The sequence below is a fragment of the Podarcis erhardii genome (genome assembly GCF_964252035.2).
Source record: "Podarcis erhardii genome assembly, chromosome: 1".
Taxonomy (NCBI): domain Eukaryota; kingdom Metazoa; phylum Chordata; class Lepidosauria; order Squamata; family Lacertidae; genus Podarcis; species Podarcis erhardii.
Genome location: NC_138497.1, coordinates 85,747,447 through 85,769,149, shown reverse-complemented (window position 1 = coordinate 85,769,149; position 21,703 = coordinate 85,747,447). Strand labels below are relative to the sequence as shown.

The window sequence follows — 21,703 nt, the reverse complement described above, 5'->3', positions numbered from 1 at the left end:
CGTGGAGCACAGCTCAACAAAAATGCTCTCAGTATGTGGCAGGAGTGAAAAAGGTGGATTCACTGTTGAGGACTGTGAGGAAAGGGTTTCAAGATAAAACTGCTACTATCATACAATTTTAGCTAGGAGTATAAATCAGTTGGATGTATTATATGTTCTAAGATTGTTCTTTGAACAATCAGATACAATTTAACTTTAAAGATGAGAATTTTGCTCTGCTTAGGTGTAGTTAAGTAAGACTAACCTGAGATTTATTTAGACATATTTCAAATGAGGAATGAGATATGATTTTACTTTTCCAGTCAGCAGTGTCCAACCTATTCAGTAAATGTTATTGAGTTACTCTGCAAAGTATCTAGAGAATTCCTGGAAACAAGACCTTTGGTCAAAGCAATGTTTACAAACTTCTTTCCTTACCTGGACTTTCTTTTAAAAAAAATCTGTAAGCTTTATCTCAGCAAAAGTGAAAATAAAGATGCAAATGTTTTTGCTAGATAAAGTCAAGGTCTTGCAAGTTCAGCTTTCTGTTTCATTCAGCTCTCTTCATCAAATGCCTCTGAAAATTAATAAGGGGGAAGTTTGTCTGCAGCATCTGGCTTTGGGAGAGTTACTGCCTGTGACCATGGAGGTTTCATTTAGCTGCCTTAGCTAATGGCTTCTGATTTATTCTTTCTGAATTTCTCCAGTCCTTCAAAAAAGTCACCTGAGGTAAAAGTTCATACCTCAGGGTTCCATAAGTTACTTCTTCAGACAGTACATACAGTCAGTCTTGAACCTACTGTCAATCATCTTCAGGAGTGTTCCAAGTTCTGGCATTACAAGAGTGTGAGAAACATTTGTCTTTGTGTTGTGTTCCCACTCATATTTTATGGAACTCTTATTATCCCACCCTTTCCCACTCCCCCTTGAGTTTGTTAGTTTAGAAAACCATACTTTCTTTATAGGAAGGTTTTTGATGCCTTTGATTTTAGCCCACAATCCAGTGCATACTTCATTGGAAGTAAATACCCTAGCAGAAATTGGGACTAACTGAGCAATCCTATTGTTGAGTAATGCTGGCTATGGGGCTTTAGCATATGGCAGAAGCCCCACTATGCTAGTGGAACTCAATATATACTGGCAGACCATTTCACTGGCCTATCTGAAGTATTCTGCCCATGAACATGCTCTCAGAATGGCCAAAATTGGGTGAAGCCATGGGCAGGACAGAGGAGCAGCGAAGGAGCACAATTATGCCATATTATGCAGTCCTCCAGGCCACACCCACACTCCCATTAATGGTGTAACTTTACACTGGCTCCAGACCTGGCTCCAGAAATTCCCTTCTCATTGAGTTCAGTGGGAGGAGGGGAAATGGCTTTCCCCACATCGACTCCTCCCACCACAAAACACCATGTTCTACGCTTATTCGTGGTATCTCAGCTCTCAGTCTCAGCACACCACTGCAGATGTATAAATTCCACACAGGGAGACCATGATTCTGGTGATAGACCATGCAAGGTGGGGCTATATTTGCCTGGTTGTGTACACTTAGAGCTCATAAAGGGGAACCTTAGGGAGCGGAATTATGGGGAAAGGGCACATTGTGCAAACAGCCATGTGCTCCAGTCCCCATATGTGTCCTGGAGAAAGGCTAACACTTCTCTTGAGGCTCCCACTTTTGGATTGCCCTGCTCTCAAAAGTAATAGACACTATAGGCATTGGTCCTTCAGAACGTGGGCTTTCCTATAAAGTTGTGCACATTTTCTGTTTAGTCACTCATATGAGCTCCTCCAGCTAGTTTGCAGCTAGTGGTGTGGTTCTTAAATAAACAGCACTTTAGCAGGGAGACTCAGGCCAAGCAGGTTCCCAGACACTTGGCCAGAAACACTTCCTTTTCTTTGTTTTCCCCTGGTCTGCCTTTCACGGCAGCATCCATCCCTTTTGCATCCAGTCTCAGGGCTTCTGCCTACCCTTCTGGGATAGAATCTCTGCAGCTGTTAACCACAGGGCCCAGCCTTACCCTATGATATGAGCAAAGGCTCATGTCTTCCAAGTCATAAAAGGAGAGGCCTTGGATTTTTTTGTTGAGGTAAGCTTGTTGCTTCTAGTGCAGAATCAAATGAGCATGTTGGTCTTATGTCACCACATTCCAGTGGGTTCCACCACATTCCAGTGGGTTACACTACACAAGGAACCCTTAATTGAAGGTAGAAGGTGTGTTGCCTGTCAGTGATGAGCTTGGGAGATGATGGGTAATATGTTGGTGCATACAATGGGTGCCCAGTGTCAGAGGCAAATAGGTCCACCGTGAAATCATGGGAACTCAAGGGTGTGTTAAGAGTTAAGGAATTGTTGAAACTGTTCATGGCATTGTTGTTGTGGTGTCTAATAGCAGTGTGGACACCCAGCTCTCATGGTTTTTGCAATGAACCCACTTTTTTGTAGTTGGACCCCCAGTATGTTTTTTAAAACTGCTTTTAATTTTGGTTTTATTTTTTAAAAATCCAAAAGAGAAGCCTTTTCAAAAGAATTAGAAACTGAGATTTAAAAGATCACCCCATTCTTGTGCGTGTGTGACATTTAGTGGCAAACATAACAAGGATACTATGTGTGCCATATATTTGAGTAAATAAGTTTGAGTAGTACACAATACAGAAGTATGCAGTTACCTTTTAGAGGCAATTTTTATTGTTGTCAGTCTTCAGAAAGTCCCTATGAGGTTCCTGATTTCAGAGTCACTCAGTGTCAAATTTGGTGAAATCCCTTGGAATGAATGGCTTTATAACGCCATAATAACCCATGCCTCCTAGGACACTTTGAGGGATGGGGAAATCCATGATTTTAGCGGCTATTTTAGCAGCTTGCCAGCACACGAAAGTGTTTCCGGACACTTCCAAGCCAGACCAGCTGTGTCCTCTTTACTCCCTCTCTTGTTTGTGTGGGAGGAAGTGTGTGTGTGTCAGCTGAAGTCCTCAGTGGGAAATGAGGAGCCAGATTTTGTTCTGGGCGTGGTGCTCACATGTAGGAGTGTTTGGGGGGGGGGAGGAGGAGAAAGACGTCAGCAGCCTCTACACCTTCAGGGTTCAGAGGCCATTCCCGGCTTCACTTGGCAGATTTGCCGCCTGCAGCAGCAGTGCAGACAGCCTGGCAGACAAACGAGTGAGGGATGTTGATCTGGGAGGAGAAGAGCACCCTGGAATGGCTTCCGTCGCAGATTGTTAAGCTGTTTGGTGAGGAGTTGGGTTTTTCTTGATGAAAAAGTGATCCCCGCCCCCTCGTTCAGGTACTAGGACTTTGTAAAATGGGTCTAGGAGCAGGGAAAGTTTCCTCCTGGCAGCCAGAAGGAATCTGGATAGAGATGGAAGTTACAATAGCTGACAGAACATGGGCTTGTTGCCACTCGCTTGTCTACCTGCTTGGAGCTAGTGGAGAAAGCCAGGCAGAGTTACGCTATACCCTTGAAGGACACTCAAAGTGCATTCCTGCCCCCCTCCAATGAATTATGGGCAATGTAGTTTGTTCAGAGTTGCTGGGAATGATAACTCTGTGAAGGGTAAATGACAGTGTCCAGAATTCTTTGAGGGAATGAATATGTTTCAAATAAGTTTTAAAGGTATAATGTGTAGGAAGAGGCTGTGGCAGAGAGCAGGTCATAGTCAGAAGTGTAGGCTGGAAAGGAGGGAGGCCAAGAGGCAGAGTGGAGGCAGGCTGCTGAAGATGCCAGGAGGTCTCCCTTCCTGCTGTGATCAGCTCTCCTCCCTCCTGGTCTTCCAGAACATGCAGAGGAATGAAGAGGGCAGATCAAAGAGAGACAAGACAGACTTCCGGGTTGGTGCCTCCGGTAATGGCTGAATTCCTCTGATCAGGAGGAATTTGCCCCGTGGGAATTTGGGTCTGGCCGTCACGGCGAAGGCGGAGACCCGCAACAAAATCACAGGCGGGAGAAGCCTGTGAGCGTGGGATTCGGCGGGCACCTTTTGCGCCTCCCCTACTCGCGGGGAAACCCAGTTTCGGGGGTCCGGAGCGACGTGGGGTGAGTGGCACGGTGCTTCGAATCGTCTGCTTCTTCCACAGAGCAAAGCCGCATAGCTGTTGCCTGAGAGCACTGACTTTTTCCTGTGGACAATTTGATTTTAAAGTAATTACCCGTGAGTAGAGCTGAAGCGGGAGAATTGGATTTCTAAAAGTTTAATTTGGTATCGTAACGGGGAGGTTCAATACAGGAAGTCCGCCTTCCCCTTTTGTAAATAGACTGAAGCATTGAGGCTGCAAGCTGAAGCCTTGGAAAGCCTATTGTAAAGGACTAAATTTCCATTGGTAAAGAACATTAAACCCCCCCTTGGGGGCAGGAGAAGAGGGGGGGGGAGTTGTGAACTGAATATGCCTGCGGGAGAGAGCGAAGAGAGTTAAAATACCGCTGCTCAGACCCTGGAAACGGGCTGCTAGCAGGACTGACGTTCTTTGGAAGGCTCACTGACAACAATTAGAACGCTCGTTGACAGCTAGCTAATAAGAGAAATACATTGTTTCTACTGTCTCCGTCTGCTTTTAAAAAGGAGTAAAAGTAACTGAAAATTGGAACTAACTTCATTGTTTGAGCTGTGTTTAAAAGAGGACATTATTGACTAATATAAACAGAAACTGTTTCCCCCATAGAGGAAGCTTTTGAAACTGTTAGAAGAGCTGGGCTGGGGAATTTCCAGCTGCAATATAAAAAGCTGTGAGACTCTGGTACTGACCTTGAATTGGTTAAGTGTTATGGCAAATGGAAAGGAAAAAACGGACTAGTTAATTCCTGAAAAAACATTAAGGTCTGGGAGGACTTGGCAGCAATCTAGGAGAGCCTCAATATCAGGGCCCCCTGCTTCTTCCGCTATTGCTTTTGTAACAGTATATTCAAAATCAAGAGGAATGTTAACAGAAGAGGCCTTAGCGGTTGCATTAAGTAAGATAAGTGATTCACTGGAACAGCTTAACAAGAAAATAGATGTGACAAATGCGAAAGTGGACGCTGCAACTATTAAAATTGACTTAAATACAGAAAGTATAAATAATCTGGGACAAAAGGTGAATATTAATACAGAAACAATCCAGAAATTGATACAGGAATCTACTTTGATACGGCAGACTGCGGAGGAAGCTAGGGAGAAAGCCGTTGCTGCTGAATGTAAAGTAACACAATTGGTGAGAGAGAGAGTCCTAGCCTTACAGAGGCAACTTGATGACCGTAAGTCGACGCTTGCTATGATTGAATTTAAAGAAAAACAGACAAATTTGAACATCAGAGCCCTACCTGAATTGGAGAAGGAAAGTTTGATAGACTTCTTCACACAGGAATTTGCTGATTTTTGGGACTTGGATCTGGGTCAAGAAGAGTTTAAAACTGTGAGGGCCTTCAGATTTGGAAGAGGAGGGAAAAAAGAGAAGAACAGAATAAGAGACTGTTGGCACTACCAGAAGAACCTAGAAGTACAACAGCCAAGAGTGGAAATTTTAAAGACGTCCCGAAATACCTTTTGGTACTTAGGTCTAAGTACGGAGATTTGGTTGCCCTGCTGAGAAGGAATAAAATCATCTTTAGGTGGGAGTTTCCCCAAGGTCTATTCTTCAGCTTTAAAGGAAGGAAAATAAAAATAAGATCAGTAGAAGACAAAGTAAAGTTTTTGTATAAATACGAAGAAGATCTGCAGAAGGGACTTGGAAAAGAGCTAAGAGCATCGGACAGAAGATCACCAGGTTGATGGACTATATGGAATTGGCGGAAATGACTGGCGGAATCCGAGACCAGGGAGAAGAGTCGGTGGAAGAAGATTGGGAAAAAGTTTAAAGACTATTTATAGAAATATTGTAAAATTAATGAATGTTAGAAAAATGTTGGAATGAAGTTATATGGCTTTAGTAGAAATGTTATAAGGAATTAGGTATAAATAGATTATTAGAGTATTAAAGGAAAAATAAGGTTAGAATATGTTAAGATAATTATATGACAGAAAATAGAGGAAGATGGAAAGGAATTGCTGAAACAATTAATAGAAGTGGAATACAAAAAGGGAGGTGTGAAGAGGTCGTTGAAACAAGTGAATGAAAGATAAGATACTGAAATTGTATGATGTGTGTTAAACTGTTTTTGTTTAGTTTAGTTTAGTTTAGTTTATTGTGTTAGTGTTGTGTAATCTTTTTATATTGTATTGTATTGTCTTTTTTATTCTTTTCTCTTTTTTCTTTCCTTTTTTGTAGTGTTTAAAAGTAATAAATATTATTTAAAAAACAACAACAAAGAGAGACAAGACAAAGGACCCTCAGGATAGGAGGAGCCTTAGAGAGCGGTGGAGAAGCAGAGACCCTTCAGTCCTTGCAGCTGCCTCATTGGGGCAAGATGTGCTGGGAACAGTTGCTGTGACCACTAGGCCTGAGATGTTTTGTTTCTTTGAATAAAGAGTTAACCTCACAGACGCTTTGTGAGTTTTTGCTGACCTGCTCTTGGTCCGCCTTGAGAACACCTCACTTGTGGAGTGTTCTGGGCACTTAGTCTTCAAGAACTTGTTTATCATCCTTTCATATGTATGGTGAAAACCTAGTAGAAATCCTTAATTTCATGATTGCTTGCATAAATGTACATAAAATTTATAGAGCAAAAGATACATGAACTATATGTCTCCTTGGAACATACTCCTAAGATAGTACAAAAACTCTGCTGAGTTGCAAACAAATATGTTTTTGCACCAGTTAATAGACATGCTTTATTTAGGAAATAGCTGAATTAGAAAGCTGGAAAATGTTTAAATCAATTATGTACAGCAGCCCTTTCATCTTGGTGGTTTTCACTTTGATTAAAATTGCTGTTCCCAGCAACTCCCTCTAATTTATATGTCAGGTATAATTTGTGTAAGATGAACCTTAACATTTCAGGATTCCCTGACAAAACTTTCTCTCTGTGCAGACTTCCCTCGGTTCCTGCTTACCCCATCTCCTGGCAGAGATGATGTGGTTCCAACCTCTGCTGCCTCAGGCATGAGCTCTGCAGAGCACCCTCTGAACCACCCGCCTGCAGCCCTGACCAATGCTAGCCACATTATGGAGGACTGGAGCGATGTGGCCCAAACACCTTCTGATGCTACCTCACTGAGGGCTGGACTGCTGCACAATGCCAACAACAATGCCTCCTCAGGGCCCTGGCGAGGCCTGAAGAGCCCTTCCCTTTCTTCTGCTGTCTCCCATTCCAAACTAAGCTACCTGGAGCGTGTGGTCTTGGAGATTGTGGAGTCGGAACGCATGTACGTGCGGGATTTGCGAAGTATCATAGAGGTGAGCGCGCCCATAATGCTTGCCTGCCTGTGAAGATGGAGTTTTTCAGTTCACTGCCACAGTGTGTTATGTCATATAAGGGCCTCCCATCTTCTGATCTGGGCATTAAAGATGTCTTATATCTAGCTGTAGGAAAACCTGGCCTGGACAGAAGGTTAGGAGCAGGTGCCTGCAGGCCTTCAGACCAAGAAAACCCCTCAGTATTTTACTGTGCAGAGTCCTTGTGCTTTGCCCTCAGCGGCAAACTTCACACACTGTTTCCCAAACAGGGATGTACTGATCATTATTTTCAGAGGCACAAAACACTTCCTGCTTGCCATGTTACAGTGTGCGAATGCAGCGCATTGTGTGCACTGCTATGGACCTTGTTTATTTGCATGCTATGGCTGAAGGGCCAGGTAGTTCTGGTGTTAATTATTTCCTGGTTTAGAGTATAGAAAGGGGCTTTCTGCCCTGTTGGAACACTGTTTAGGCTGAGTGTAGGAAACAGAGAGTGTATGGTGGGAGCTGTGGGCTTGAAAGACCTACGTTGGCTCTCAGTACGTTTCCAAGCACAGTTCAAAGTGTTGGTGCAGACCTTTAAAGCCCTAAATGGCCTCAGTCCAGTATTCTTGAAGGAGCGTCTCCACCCCCATCGTTCTGCTCGGACACTGAGGTCTAGTGCCGTGGGCCTTCTGGCGGTTCCCTCGCTGCGAGAAGCCAAGTTACAGGGAACCAGGCAGAGGGCCTTCTCAGTAGTGGCACCCGCCCTGTGGAACACCCTCCCACCAGATGTCAAAGAGAAAAACAACTACCAGACTTTTAGAAGACATCTGAAGGCAGCCCTGTTTAGGGAAGCTTTTAATGTTTAATAGATTATTGTATTTTAATATTCTGTTGGAAGCCGCCCAGAGTGGCTGGGGAAGCCCAGCCAGATGGGCAGGGTATAAATAAAATAATAATAATAATAATAATAATAATAATAAGAAGAAGAAGAAGAAGAAGAAGAAGAAGAAGAAGAAGCCCGGCCTTGGCTGGGGAGGGCGGGGTATAAATAAATTATTATTATTATTATTATTATTATTATTATTATTATATTGGGGATGGGGGGCAGGTCTGAGGCCCTCCTGATGTTGGTGGCCTCCAATTAGCCCCCACCAACAGAGTCAACTGTCAGGAATGATGGGAGTTGCAGTCCAACAAGCTCTGGAGGGCCTCAGGTTCCCCACCCCTGGATAATATGGGAATTCCCTAGAACATTGATTAGGTTGATTAGATCCCCATCACCACCACATGTTTAGGTGGCTGGAGTTTGGGGCAGTCTGTCGTATTTGCTTGCTTATTTTGCTACATGGCAATACTTATGACACAATGTGACTTGGCAGAATTACTTGGCGAAGATAATAGACACTCAAGAGCTGCTTCTACGGCCAGAACAAGTTAGTGCACTCTTTGGGAACATCGAGGATATCTATGAACTGAACAGGTGAGTATGATGTTTGATCAACATGGCTTCACTGGCAACTGCCCCTGCCCCACCCCTTATTTTCCAGAGAGGACTGAAAATCTGTAAGCACAGCAGAAGATACCCCCTCCCTAAATGGTCACAGTCCTATCATGACAGTGGGACAGGTTGGGGGATAGCAGGAGACTCACTTGCTTTGCTCTCCCTTGCCTTCCTTCCTGCTCTCTCCCTGTCTGCATAAGCTCCGCTGACATGTCTTAGGCTGCAGTCATAGAATTGTAGAATTGTGGAGTTGGAAGGGACCTTGAGGGTCATATAGTCCAACCCCCTGCAATGAAGGAATCTCAACATTCCTCCATCCAATTTGAAACTATACTGGACCCCTTATCCCATTATCCCACTTATCTGGGATAATCAGTAGAACTTCTAAGTAGAAGCCATTTAAGATTGCATTGTTATTAATGAGAAGCCAGCCCTGTGTTTTGCACATTACTGAAGTCCGCCTTGGGACAGGCATTTTCCTGTCACCTCTTTGCCATGAACTTGAAACACTCTACGCGTCTTATGGAAGCTGATAGATGCAGATTAATGCCTACTGATTGTGTTATCAAGCTGAAGCTGACTGGAGGGTTGGATTGTGTGGGTGGCAAGCTTCTGATAAGTTCTGTTCCTCCCTTGATCCAGCTCCCCTATTGCTGGAAAGCGGGAGCTAACATTCTTTCACATTTAGCCAGAAGGTTTGTCTCATTCTGAAAGTCTGCAAAATAACAACATGGATGTTTGACCCTTGGGGTTTATTTGAACAGTCCTGGGCAGACATGGCTGCGGAAAGGAAAGTGGAGAGACGGTGTTGGTCTCAGAGCAGGGAAGCAACATCCTTCCCTGTATGATGAAGCACTGAGGAGAGGAGAGGTCAGAGGGGCAGACTGAGTTCAAATTGCTCCCGGCTTACTGGGCGTTCTTGGTTTTGTCTCTTGCCTGTTCTGTGAACTAGCTTCCCCTCCCGAAATTAAAAAGTTCCTTGGGGTAGACATGAGCTCATAGTTTGTCACTGCAAGACACTTTGGGCAGTGGGGAAATGCTGTTTGTGACAAATAGGCTACACGAATAGTTGCTGGAGCAGCTAGTTGGCCATTTTAACCAATGAGTGCCCCTCTTTCTGTGTAATGGCTGCCTTGTGTTTTTGGCTCCCTGGCAACAGTGGAAGGGCTTCCCCTGTGCAGGTGGGTGCTGTGAGTACTGTTCCCAAATCTTTGCATGCCTTGAATTTTGCTTCTATGTTTGGGACTTGGAGGGGAGGGAAATGTTGTTTGCATTTTGCCTCCCGCATGTACCCATCCTGTCCCTTGAGTGCCTATGCTACTGAGATGCTGTGCTTAGAACATGTGACACAAGAGGCTTCACCATGTGTGTGTGTGTGTCTGTCTGACTCACTGATTCTTCCTTTTCTCAATTTCTGCTCAGTGAGCTTCTGCAGGATCTGGACAGCTGCCACAATGATCCTGTTGCCGTGGCAAGATGTTTTGTGGACAGGGTAAGGAGATGAGCAGATACCGTGTTGTGGTACTGACTGTGGTAATCTCTGACTGTATAATGGAGTGTCACAGAATTCTGCTGCACAAGCCCTTTCGACACCCTTATTGGGTGCTTCCATTAGGTATGAGGGCTTAAACAAACAGTACGTAGGGTGAGGTTGGCATTCCTTTTATACAGCTGTACTGGGCATGTTTGGAGAGGCAAGCTGAGATTATTGCTAAGTGAATATCCAGCCATCTTTTTACTGATTGCGTTCTCTCTCTCTCTCTCTCTCTCTCTCTCTCCCTCTCTCCCTCTCTCCCTCTCTCTCCCCCTCTCCCTGCAACAGAGTCAGGATTTTGATATCTACACTCAATACTGTAACAACTACCCTAAGTGAGTATCCTTTGCAGTGAAGGGAGAACTGGTTTCATGGGGCCTTGGGTGACCCTTTCCCCTCTAATAACTTAATCTTTTTACACAGAAGAAACCTTTGGTCAGCCTCTGTCTCTGCGGAATACAGAATAGTTTGTAGGTGCTTTTTTTTTAAAGTCAGCGTTCAGTGACAAGATAACCCAAATCTTGCACTAAAACCAGCTGAATTCTTCAGGCTGTACATCTTACATTGGGAATAGCCACTGTGGTACCCTCCACATGTTGTGGGATTACAAGTCCCTTCAGCCTCACCCATGGTCCGGGCTGATGGGAGCTGTAGTCCAGCAACATCTGAAGGGCAACATGTTGTTGTCTGTATTAATAAAATTGGTATACTCCCTTCATCCTAAGATCTCAGGGCATTTCACAGCATAAAAATACAGAATAAAACCACAAAGCACCTAATGTTGGCTGCCCTTGATTTATATAGACTAGCAGAAACAGAACATGTTTATGAAAGCTAAGCAGATTCGCATTATTTATATAAATCTGTTTATCTTTCATAAAAGTTTCTGGAAATCGTAGCGAGAGGCAAAGAACAAGGCAAGGTAATGAAGCCCCACAGCTGTTCTCAAAAGTCCTGCTCCAGGGGTCTTCCTCTTCTTTCCCTCTAACAGGCTGACTTTCCAGGTTTCCCCACAATCATCAAAGGAAATTCCCTGTAGGAGGTACAGGATGTGCTATATTGCCAAAGTCTGATTGCTTCTCTCTGTTAGCTAGTCTGGCTGTCACTGGCTTCCGGATCTTGTTTTTAAACCCTTGCATTGCAGTCCCTTGTCGGGGTGTTTGAGCATGCCTGTCCGTCAACTCATCTTCAAGAGAAGGTGGGAGGTTCTCTGCTTTGATCTTCAGTGCTATTCATTATACCATGATGGGTTTGACCCTCTAGCTCTGTGGCAGCTCTGACCGAATGCATGAGGAACAAACAGCTGGCCAAGTTCTTTCGTGAGCGGCAAGAGCAAATCCGTCACTCATTGCCCCTTGGCTCCTACCTTCTCAAGCCTGTCCAGCGCATTCTCAAATATCACCTGCTCCTTCAGGTAATATAGCAGTAGCCTAGTTGTGTTGTCTAACTTTGCAGCTTTGGGACCTGTGTGTTTTACTCTCTACCTGTTTTGTCTAAAATTCAACCATAAAATGTGCAGATCTGTGTTCAAGCACATATAACCTCTCTCTTAGAAAATGTATTGGTCGCTAGTCAAGTGGGAACAGTTGAGAACTAATACAGAGTTTGAGTATTTGCAATTATACAAATAGTCTCTGTGGGTCACACATGAGGAAATATAGATTGTAGGAATTAGCTATACAAGAAAATGGTTTCTCAGAATATCTGTATGTATTTCAAAACCAGCCCTATTTCTGTGAAGGAATCAGATTTGTATGTTACCAGTGTTTATCCATTTATGCAGAGATAGGATACTTTCCCCAATTGCTCTACATTATGTTTTTCATAATTAAAGTACCATACTTTTTGCACCATAGGATGCACCGGACAATAGGACGCACCTTGTTTTAGAGGGGGGAGAACAAGAAAAAAAATTCTCCCCCTCTCTGCCCAGCGCCCCTTCAGTGAGGCGGCAGGAGGCACTGCGCAGAGAGGGGGAGAATTTTCCCCCTCTTGTTTTCCCCCTCTAAAACAAGGTGCCGTTTAAGGTGCATTCAGTCACCTTCAGGCGGCTACCTTGGAAGCATGGAGAGCGAGAGGGGTCGGTGCGCACCGACCCCTCTCGCTCTCCGGGCTTCAGGTTCCTTTCGACCTGCTTTTTGGGGCTGGCGGGGGGAAGCCCTCCACCAGCCCCAAAGAGCAGGTCGGGGAGCAGCGGAAAGCTCCTATGGCTTCTTTAGCCCCGCACGCGCTCTCCCAGCTGGAGAGGTGGCGCGCAGCTAAAGGGGCTCCTGCAATAGCCGCGCTTCACCTCTCCAGCCGGGAGAGGGTCACGGGGCTATGGCGTCTTCGCTCCATAGGATGCACACACATTTCCCCTTCATTTTTGAAGGGGAAAAAGTGCATCCTATAGAGCGAAAAATACGGTAAATAACAAAAAAAGTAATGTAAGAAGAGCCCTGGTGGATCAGGCCAAAGGCCCATCTGTCCCAGCACCCTTTAATTGGTGATTAGCCTGTCGGAAGCCTGCAGGCAATTCATCATACCACTAAAGCCTACATCTTCCTATGCTGATTTTCATAAAATGTTCTTGATACTGTCATATTTTAAGTTTAACAACAATAGACATAACATTTGAGTAACTTAATGGGTGTGCTTTTTTAATATAACTACTGAAATGATTCCACCCATGATCTTTTCTCCAATTAATATGGCCATAATGGCCAAATCCCACACAATCTTTTGTGTAAATTAAACTTCTTGCAGTAAGTTACGATTTCTTGCTCGTATTTATCCAATGGACTGATCCTTCAATATGGTTCAAAGGAAAAAGACCAGGTCTAATTGAATTTGCTAGCCTAGACTCTATCAAGCAGTCCCACCATGGATGATAATAGTCACCTTTTTGTACTTCCATAGGTGAATGACTTTTGTTGTTGTTGCTGCTGCAATCATATGGCATCTTGCCACGATGTTGAAAAAGTTTTTTTGCATTGTTATTTTTAAAGAAAGCATGGGACTTTGGTTCCAAAGATTCTCCCCAAAAACCTATGGAAATTTCACTGATCCAGCAGAAGTTTCCGTGAAAGGGTGAAGTGAGCCGCTTCTACCTATAGCTCCTGTGCCATCTTCCTAACCTGCTCCAGAGGGTTTCCCAACCTGGAGCAGATTTTTGCGGAATCACGGTGTTACGTAGGGAAGAAGGATCAACGGACATAGTCTCATACATTCTGAATAGCGCATCCCAGGCTTCGGGATGCAGGCAGCTCTCCGCAACCCTTGGGAGACCGGCGCGACTTCCCGCCAGGCTCCCACGGCTTGCGGAGAGCTGCCCGAAGCCCGGGGCGTGCTCCGCTGCGCTCCCCAGGTTTTGGGCTGCAGGCTGCTGTCCGCAAGCCTTGGGAGCCCGGCGGAAACTTCCGACCCCTCTCGCTCTCCAGGCTTCAGCGAAAGCCTGCATTCGCCCCATAGGACGCACACACATTTCCCCTTCATTTTTGGGCGAAAAATACGGTACGTCATGATTTATGCTTCTTAAGGCTTTGGGGAAGGGCCATAGTTCAGTGATAAGAGTATCAACTTCAAAAGCAGAAGGTCTCAGGTCCAATCCCTGGCATTTCCAGGTAGGGTTGGAATGTCCTACCTAACTCGAAAGACCTGCTGTCAATCACTATGGACAGTTCTGAACTAGGTTGACCAATGATCTGACTCACTCAACATAATAGGTTTTTTTAAATGGCTTTAAGTTATTACTTGGCTTGACTCTTGTGTACTCTCCTGGGCCCCAGAGCTTAGTAAACTGGGCAGTGGTCAAGAGACAACAAACTGGTGAAATGAATTTGTGTTAGAGAGCCTTACAACTCTTGGCTGTGTGGTTTTGTCCTAGGAGATAGCAAAGCACTTCGACATAGAAGAGGATGGCTATGAAGTGGTGGAAGAGGCGATTGACACCATGACCTGTGTGGCTTGGTATATCAATGACATGAAACGGAAGCACGAGCATGCTGTGCGCCTGCAGGTAATTTGAAAGGGGAAAGTTGTCCCAGGTGTGGCATTATCCTTGGAGAGCTGTGGCAATTCACAAGTAAGTGTTATGTATTCACACTGGCTGATGCATCAGGCAATGCCACCTTTCATAACCCATAAAGGGAAATTCCCTTAAGTACGTATATGCAAAATGAAACTGACTCGCAAAACACGATGGCAACCATGTGTGTTATTACTATCTTTAGTGGTTTGCTCTCTTTCCTGCTGCTTCCTAGCACTGCAACATTCCTTACCATGAAGTGTTGCTAGCTAAAGGGATTTTTTAAGATAGAGCGATAGATAAAAGGCATTTTTGGTCCAGTATTCCCTTTTCCTCATTCCAGTTTGAAATGTCTAATTTCCCCTTTTTTCAGACCTCAGTACATACATACACTGTGTCGTTTTTCCTGTGCTGCATTCCCCGCCCCCACTTCCCATTATTTCAGTCACATCACAGCAGCACACTTTTCAACATCTTGTGCCACTCATTTAAGCCCTTTCATAAAATGTCTAACTTCTAACTAAAATGTTAACATGGCCCTTCCAACAATACCCATGGAGCTTAACATCAAGGAGATGTGACAAGACACAAGCCTGGAAATTCCAGATGAGGAAGTGATTATCTGCATTTATTTTCTGATGCTTAACAAGTTCAGGGACTGACCCCCTAGTACTGAATATCAATTTTTGGTTTGAGCCTTAACACAATTAGAGTCCTGCAAATAGCCTCACAATATCACCCCAGCAGATTTTAAGTGCATTCCCAGTTTGCTTGCACTTCCTTAGCCTCTCATCATTCCAGATTTCATTTACATTATTCAGTCTTAAAACACCCTTGTGAGGACTCCACCCGTATCAGCATTAGTGTCATGGAAATTTAATGACATGTTTCCAAACATTGAATTTAAATTTTTCTCTTCTTGAGGTTTTAGAAGTGCACGTAGGTTGCCATAGGACAGGCATGGCCAAACTTTGCCCTCCAGCTGTTTTGGGACTACAACTCCCATCATCCCTAGCTAACAGGACCAGTGGTCAGGGATGATGGGAGCTGTAGTCCCCAAACAGCTGGAGGGCCAAGTTTGGCCATGCCTGCTGTAGGTGGTGTCAGGCCTTACCTTAGTTTTCATCTGTGTTTTCAGCCAATTAATTTATTTCTGCAGGGAATTTGAGCAAGGTGATGATGGCACCCTATGGAAACAGTAGGCAAGCTTTAAGATAACTACAAAAGTAATTTGAACTGGGGCAATCAATTCTTTAGTCACCTGCAATATACAGTGGTACCTCGGTTTAAGAACAGTCCTGTTTACGAACTATTCGGTTTACAAACTCCGCAAAACCAGAAGTAGTGTTCTGGTTTGCAACCTTTACCTCGGTCTACAAATGGAAACCGAATGGTGAAAGGTCACTGGCGGCGGGAGGCCTCATTAGGGAAAGCATGCCTCAGTTTAAGAACGGATTTGGTTTAAGAACGGACTTCAGGAACAGATTAAGTTTGTAAACCGAGGTACCACTGTAATGGCATGAAAACACCCACAAATTGGAAACTACACAAGGATTAAAAAGAAAGAGCAAGTTACTAAAAATGAAGGGTTGCCACCTGTAGCTATCTGTCCAGAGCGAAGGAAGATGGTGGGAGCAAAATTCTTTCTAAATGACTCTTTTTATGGGTTGGTGGTTTATATTACACAAGCTGTGGATCAGATTCTGATCTGTGGGGGCTGTGTAGCAAGCGCTTCTTTATTGGGCTTCAGGCAAGAAGCAGCAATTGCTGATGGAATGTCCTGTAATAATACCGGAGTTCCGGCTGAATGATTTGTCACGATGCCCCTTCTGGCTTCAACCTGTAACACTAGAACCCTCTGACTCAGGAATGGGGAACCTGTGCCCATGCTAAGATGTTGCTGGCTGTATCTCCCATCATCCCTGAACATTGGCCGTGCTGACTTGGGGCTGAAGGGAATTGGAGTCCGGTTTGGAGGTGTATGTGTTCTCATAGCAGAGGGAACATTGAGGCAGAGAGAGAAGCAGCCTTGAATAGTTCATTAGAAGACTGGCTATAAATGACAGAAATATATAAAAATAGGGGCTTGTGTTCCCCCAGCTGCTTTGGTTCAGCCTCACAGAGTGACTTTACACTGGACTAATCTACCTTTCCAGTGTCTCATTTGGAAGATCCTTAGAACCTTTCAAACTAAGTAGAAGAAAGGGACAAATATTTAGAATACTTAAGATTCCCTTCTTTAACTTTTGCTGATGAAAGAGACCCTCTGGGTACGAAACCATTCAGATCATTTTGTTGTTGGTAATGCTAGGCATTTATTTTCAAGACTGCTGACAGATTTCGAAAATACTTTGAATGTTTGTGAAGGTTAAACAATGGAAGTGTTGGGGGGAAGCTTATATTCTGAGTTGTGTTGAAATGAATGTATTCTGCAGGCTAAATGTATAGCATTGTATCCAATGCTGTCGTTCCTCTTGTACAATGGGACTTCCCCCCTCGCTGCTCTTATCTCCCCTCAAGCCCCTTGCAAATACTCAAAATCTGCTCCAGAGGGTAGGGAGACCTCCTGGAGCAAATTTTGGGGACATGTGGGGAGAGGAAGCCCTGTTGCACTAGTGGAACACTACTTGTGTGGCATTGGGTACTACCCACATACCATAAAACATCCCCCCCCCAAAAAAAAATTCTCAAATGGCTGTAATTCTGTCACAGCACAGACTACAACCAATGCTGGCATCTTCGTGACTCTGTTTGGGGTTGCCTTGAAATGGCTCCTAATGGGGATGGAAATATTTCATCTTTTTTCTAACAAACACCCCCCCCCACACACACCTTTTGCTGTTTTACAGGAGATTCAGTCATTGCTTATAAACTGGAAGGGTCCTGACCTGACCACTTATGGAGAACTTGTGCTGGAGGGTACTTTCCGCGTCCATCGGGTCAGGAATGAGAGAACTTTCTTCTTGTTTGACAAGATCTTGCTGATAACAAAGAAACGGGGCGATCATTATATATACAAAAGCCACATTCCAGTAAGTAGTCCCAACCTTGCAATTCTGTTCATTCAGGGGGATGAATGAATCTTTTCAGTTTTGGTTTCTGTCAATTTTCCAATCTTGAAGTCCAGTCATCCACATTTCCACATCAGTTGGTTTGTTTTTTTACAGTCCATGAAAATTCACCAGCATTTTAGTGTGAATTTCTCCTGATATACATTTATGCAAAGCAGTTTCCCCTAACCTAACATATTTTTTATGCTATTTACCCTGATCCATGTACTTTTATGCACACTTTGCCGTAATATTTGCATTTTTGTACACATTACTTGGCTGGAGGACTGCACTACAAAATTTGGAGAAATGTGAATTCCAAAGGCTGGCTGAGTTTCGTTTCATGTATTGTTTTGGCAAGTGCGAAATTAGTAGATTCACTATTAAACGTGAACTGAAAAGAAGTTCATCTCCCCCTCCTCCCTATGAGTAGGCAGTGTGATTAATTCTTCCTCCCTGTTTTTGAGGGGTCAGGAGGGCATCTTGGGTATCAGGGTAGGAGGGGTGTGAGCATGAATCATTCTTTGTCACTTTGGAACTCATACCGGACAGCTGAAACAGATGTGAATTTATGATCCACTATAGAAGGCCCCAAGGCAAACTTTTCTCTACCTGACCTGACTCTCCCACTGCTGCTGCCTTCCGTCTTCCAGCACAATACTAGGCATAACTCAGGAGGGAAGAGGGATGGCGAGGGCATTTCTCACACATACATGAGAGCAACAGTGTGAATTTGTTCCCCTTCAAATGCCCAGTTGCAAGAAAACGGGGAGGTTTGCTCCACAGACACATTTGCATTAGTGACTTCGAATGCAAAATCAAAGGAGTGGTGGCTTTTCCAGACTAATTAAGAGGAAAAGGGTATCAATGGGTGTGCTGCTATTTCCACACAGCCAAAAGGGAGTGGGGGGGGGGAATCCATTTTTCTTGCTACTGGCTTGTATATAAATTGCAGTGGCACCTGCTGACCCCACAATGTGATGGTGTGAAGTGACTGCCCCAAATTTCACCCCCATCTCCTTTCTCTTTGTTTTGCTGTTGCCAAGAAAGGCTACCCTTAATCTTTCTGTACATCAAACATTTATATATTTATATGTGCCACTCTCGCCCATCTCAAAGGCACAGGAACCGACAACAACAACATGTGCATATGCAAGGTGATAATAGATCTGTTCCAGCCCAATACAAATCTTTTTGGCTGTTTTAAGCCTGAGAGGTGTATACACCGGGTACTTTTTCTTTACTTGAATCTGTGTTCCTACCATAACCAAGTATGAATATGCTTTGGATGTGCTGATGGCATCAAATTCTCTGTGGAAGGGGTGGGGAGAGAGGGTCAGTGGATGATGGGGTGGGAGGGGGACTGGTGTTCTTTAGTTCTGAATACAGCATGTTTTTCTTCTTTATATTATTTATGTCTGTCCTAAAATTTAGTTCACTACATTGTTTTTAAAAAGGAACTGACAACAACACAGGAATTGACAAACACACACTTATAAATATTATAACAAACCTTATGGTCGTCCCCCCCAAACCTTGGCCACCCAAAGTTGGGCAAGTTAAAAGGGCTTTGTCGTCCTTCTGAGGATGCCTCTCTGTTTATCCTGGCAGCCCTCAGATGATTCAGAGAGATGGCAGATTTGGCGAACTTTTGTTGTTGACGTTGTAATGGGTACCTTGGTTTGACATCTCTCCCTCTGCTCCTTCAGTGCTCCTCCCTGATGCTGATTGAGAGTACACGAGACTCACTGTGCTTCACCGTCACCCATTACAAGCACAGCAAACAGCAGTACAACATCCAGGTGAGATAAGCCACTGTCCTTTATAAGCGGGTTTGAAAGTGATTTGGGGGCAAGGTGCGGAGATAGTTGGAAACGTGTGTTGATGGGGTGCCTGATGCAGAACTGGCAGCCTGAATAAGGGCAGGCGCCGAGTGAAAATAAGAGGGGCAGTAACAGGACCTGAGAAAATGGGTCGATTGGTTTTGGGGCAGAGAATGCAAGGTGTGTGTTTTGGAAGGAAGAGGATGTGAATGAGGGGTTAGGGCAGTTTGTTGGTGCGTTGCAATGCCAATGTTTGTCAGCGGTGTGGAGATACTGGTGATAAGAATGCTAATTGGGGAATATCATAAGAGTGAGTTGTTAGGTGTCCACAGCAGGTGGGCCTGGTGTGTGCGTTTGCATGATAATAGCGGAAAGAGTGGCAACACACAAAAAGGGCTGAGGTGTAGCTGAGTCAGGTGAGTAATCCTGGCTTCCCAGATGCATAAGGTGTACTTTTGTTCCCAGGCCAAATCGGGGGAGGAGAAGCGGGTTTGGACTCATCACATCAAGCGCCTGATTCTGGAAAACCACCACGCCATCATCCCTCAGAAAGTAAGTGGAGGCTCTCCTTCCTTCTCCTTCGCATGTCTGTAGAATGGATGCTGGAGACCCCATGGGGTTCTCTGCCTTTCTTTAAAGCTTAGTCTGAGCCATGTCTCAAGAAATGCTCTTTTTCTTTTTTGAATCAGAGGGGTGCTATTGGAGGTGTTCTTTCTTCTATACATCTTTGCCTTTTCTTTACTCTTGAGTATGCTTGATTGGTTCTCTTTACTGAATCATAAAAAGCCCAGCCATATCAAGCTAGGCCTAGGCCTAGGAGCTTCCATAATGTGGGTATGAGAGGTTTGGTGTTTGGAATTTTGTCTGCTCCTTTGTCCAACTGAGAAAGGGGCAACTGTTGTGGTGGAATTTGTTCCTAGTGTCCAGGGGTGATGGGGCTTAGGGGAACCTCCTTTCTCCTTTCCTCTCTCTCTGCTATTCTTTGGGGGAGGGAAGAGAGGTGGGAACTCCCCGTTGCCTCAGGTTTCAGGATCCTGGATTTCCATTTCCTTTTCAGTTTAGTGCTAAGCCAATACCTTCTTTTCTTCAGGCCAAGGAAGCTATCTTGGAAATGGACTCATACTGTAAGTTTCCATTATTTTCTAAAAAAATAATAAAAAATGTCCCAGTAGTTTGTTTTTAGAAACCCTCCTCCTGCTTACTGTGTCCTCAGCAGGGCAAGGCAGCAGACATGTCAGAATTTCCCAACACAAGTCTAAGAATGTACTCTGCCTCGTGGGGTTAGGTTCTTTCACCTGGTTGCAGGAAGATTACACAACACAGAAATCAACAATAAGTGGAATGTGATTCTGAGATGTGATGCTGTATTGATGATCCAATTCTCTGTCTCTTGTAATTAATATAATTGTCACCTCCTTCGATTGCGAACCGAGCCTGAGTTTGCTTGCTGGAGCCTCTGCTGCTAAATGTAATATTTAGGGGATTAGAATGGTAAGGTGGTGTTAGCATGGTTCATGCATGAGGGGGTTGGTCATACCAAGTGGGGGCAGTTAACAGGTTCTCAAACACTCCTGCCGCTTCATTTAGATCCTTCTCGCTACAAATACAGTCCAGAGAGGCTGAAGAAGTCCTTGTCATACCAACCTACAGAAGACATTCCTCAGTATGGCCGGCAGGGGCGCCGGCAATCAGGTAAACAGGGCAGGGATGTACCTATCCAAGCAGTGGTGTGTGTGTGTGTGGGTGTGTGTGTGTGTGTGTGTGTGTAGCTGTAGCTGTTGTTACTGTATCCTGATGGCATACCTTGTGTGTACTACTGCTGCTGTTGCTGTTGACTATAGGGCAGAAGTTTTTGTTTTCTGCAGTGGCTTGTCCAGTAGTCTGTTGATAGCAATTAATATTTGGCCTTGGAGCTTAGTGCAGCTGACAGGTGCTGGAGCATTTACTCTGCCAAGGCCTAATGACCTCTGGCACACCACAAACACACACAGACAATGTTCAGAGAACATACCTTTATTTGTTCTGGACAGTTCTATGGGAATTTTTCTCCCACTGTCACCGTGAACTTGTCACCTTCACTTCAGCAATACAGGAAGCACCATGAAGAATCAAAACAGAAAGGAGAACAGGTCCAGTGCTTACTGGTAGAATACTTTTTCATTTTCGTTCTACACATTTTGGAGTGAAATACTCCCCCTTCAGGAGCTGTAGACCAGGTATAGGGAAGCTTTGGCCCTCCAGATGTTGCTGCATTACAACTTCCATCAGCCTCAGGAAGCATGGCCGATGGCAAGGGATGTTGAGAGTGATAGTTCAGCAACATCTGTTATACCTGCTATCAATGGAGTTAATGGACATTGAAATACTGATTCTTAAACATAGGATAATACTCATTTATACCATATACATTTTTACATACATAAATGCAAAATAAAAACTACGAAACTTTGGTTGTCATAGACCATATTGAACTTTTGTTTTAAAAAACACACTATTCAATAACACACATAGAGCTA

General features: G+C 44.3%; 1 protein-coding gene across 1 annotated transcript in view; it reads left to right on the top strand.

The window, feature by feature from the left end:
• Nucleotides 1–21,703, top strand: part of PLEKHG3 (pleckstrin homology and RhoGEF domain containing G3) — a 49,684-nt gene that overhangs the window by 16,092 nt on the left and 11,889 nt on the right. Inside the window, exons 2-12 of the mRNA XM_081843425.1 lie at nucleotides 6,924–7,288; nucleotides 8,653–8,753; nucleotides 10,197–10,266; nucleotides 10,597–10,643; nucleotides 11,572–11,722; nucleotides 14,174–14,305; nucleotides 17,164–17,346; nucleotides 19,074–19,166; nucleotides 19,653–19,739; nucleotides 20,278–20,311; nucleotides 20,775–20,879. Of these exons, the coding sequence (XP_081699551.1) occupies nucleotides 6,924–7,288; nucleotides 8,653–8,753; nucleotides 10,197–10,266; nucleotides 10,597–10,643; nucleotides 11,572–11,722; nucleotides 14,174–14,305; nucleotides 17,164–17,346; nucleotides 19,074–19,166; nucleotides 19,653–19,739; nucleotides 20,278–20,311; nucleotides 20,775–20,879 (1,368 nt within the window). The remainder of the gene's footprint in view (nucleotides 1–6,923; nucleotides 7,289–8,652; nucleotides 8,754–10,196; nucleotides 10,267–10,596; nucleotides 10,644–11,571; nucleotides 11,723–14,173; nucleotides 14,306–17,163; nucleotides 17,347–19,073; nucleotides 19,167–19,652; nucleotides 19,740–20,277; nucleotides 20,312–20,774; nucleotides 20,880–21,703) is intronic.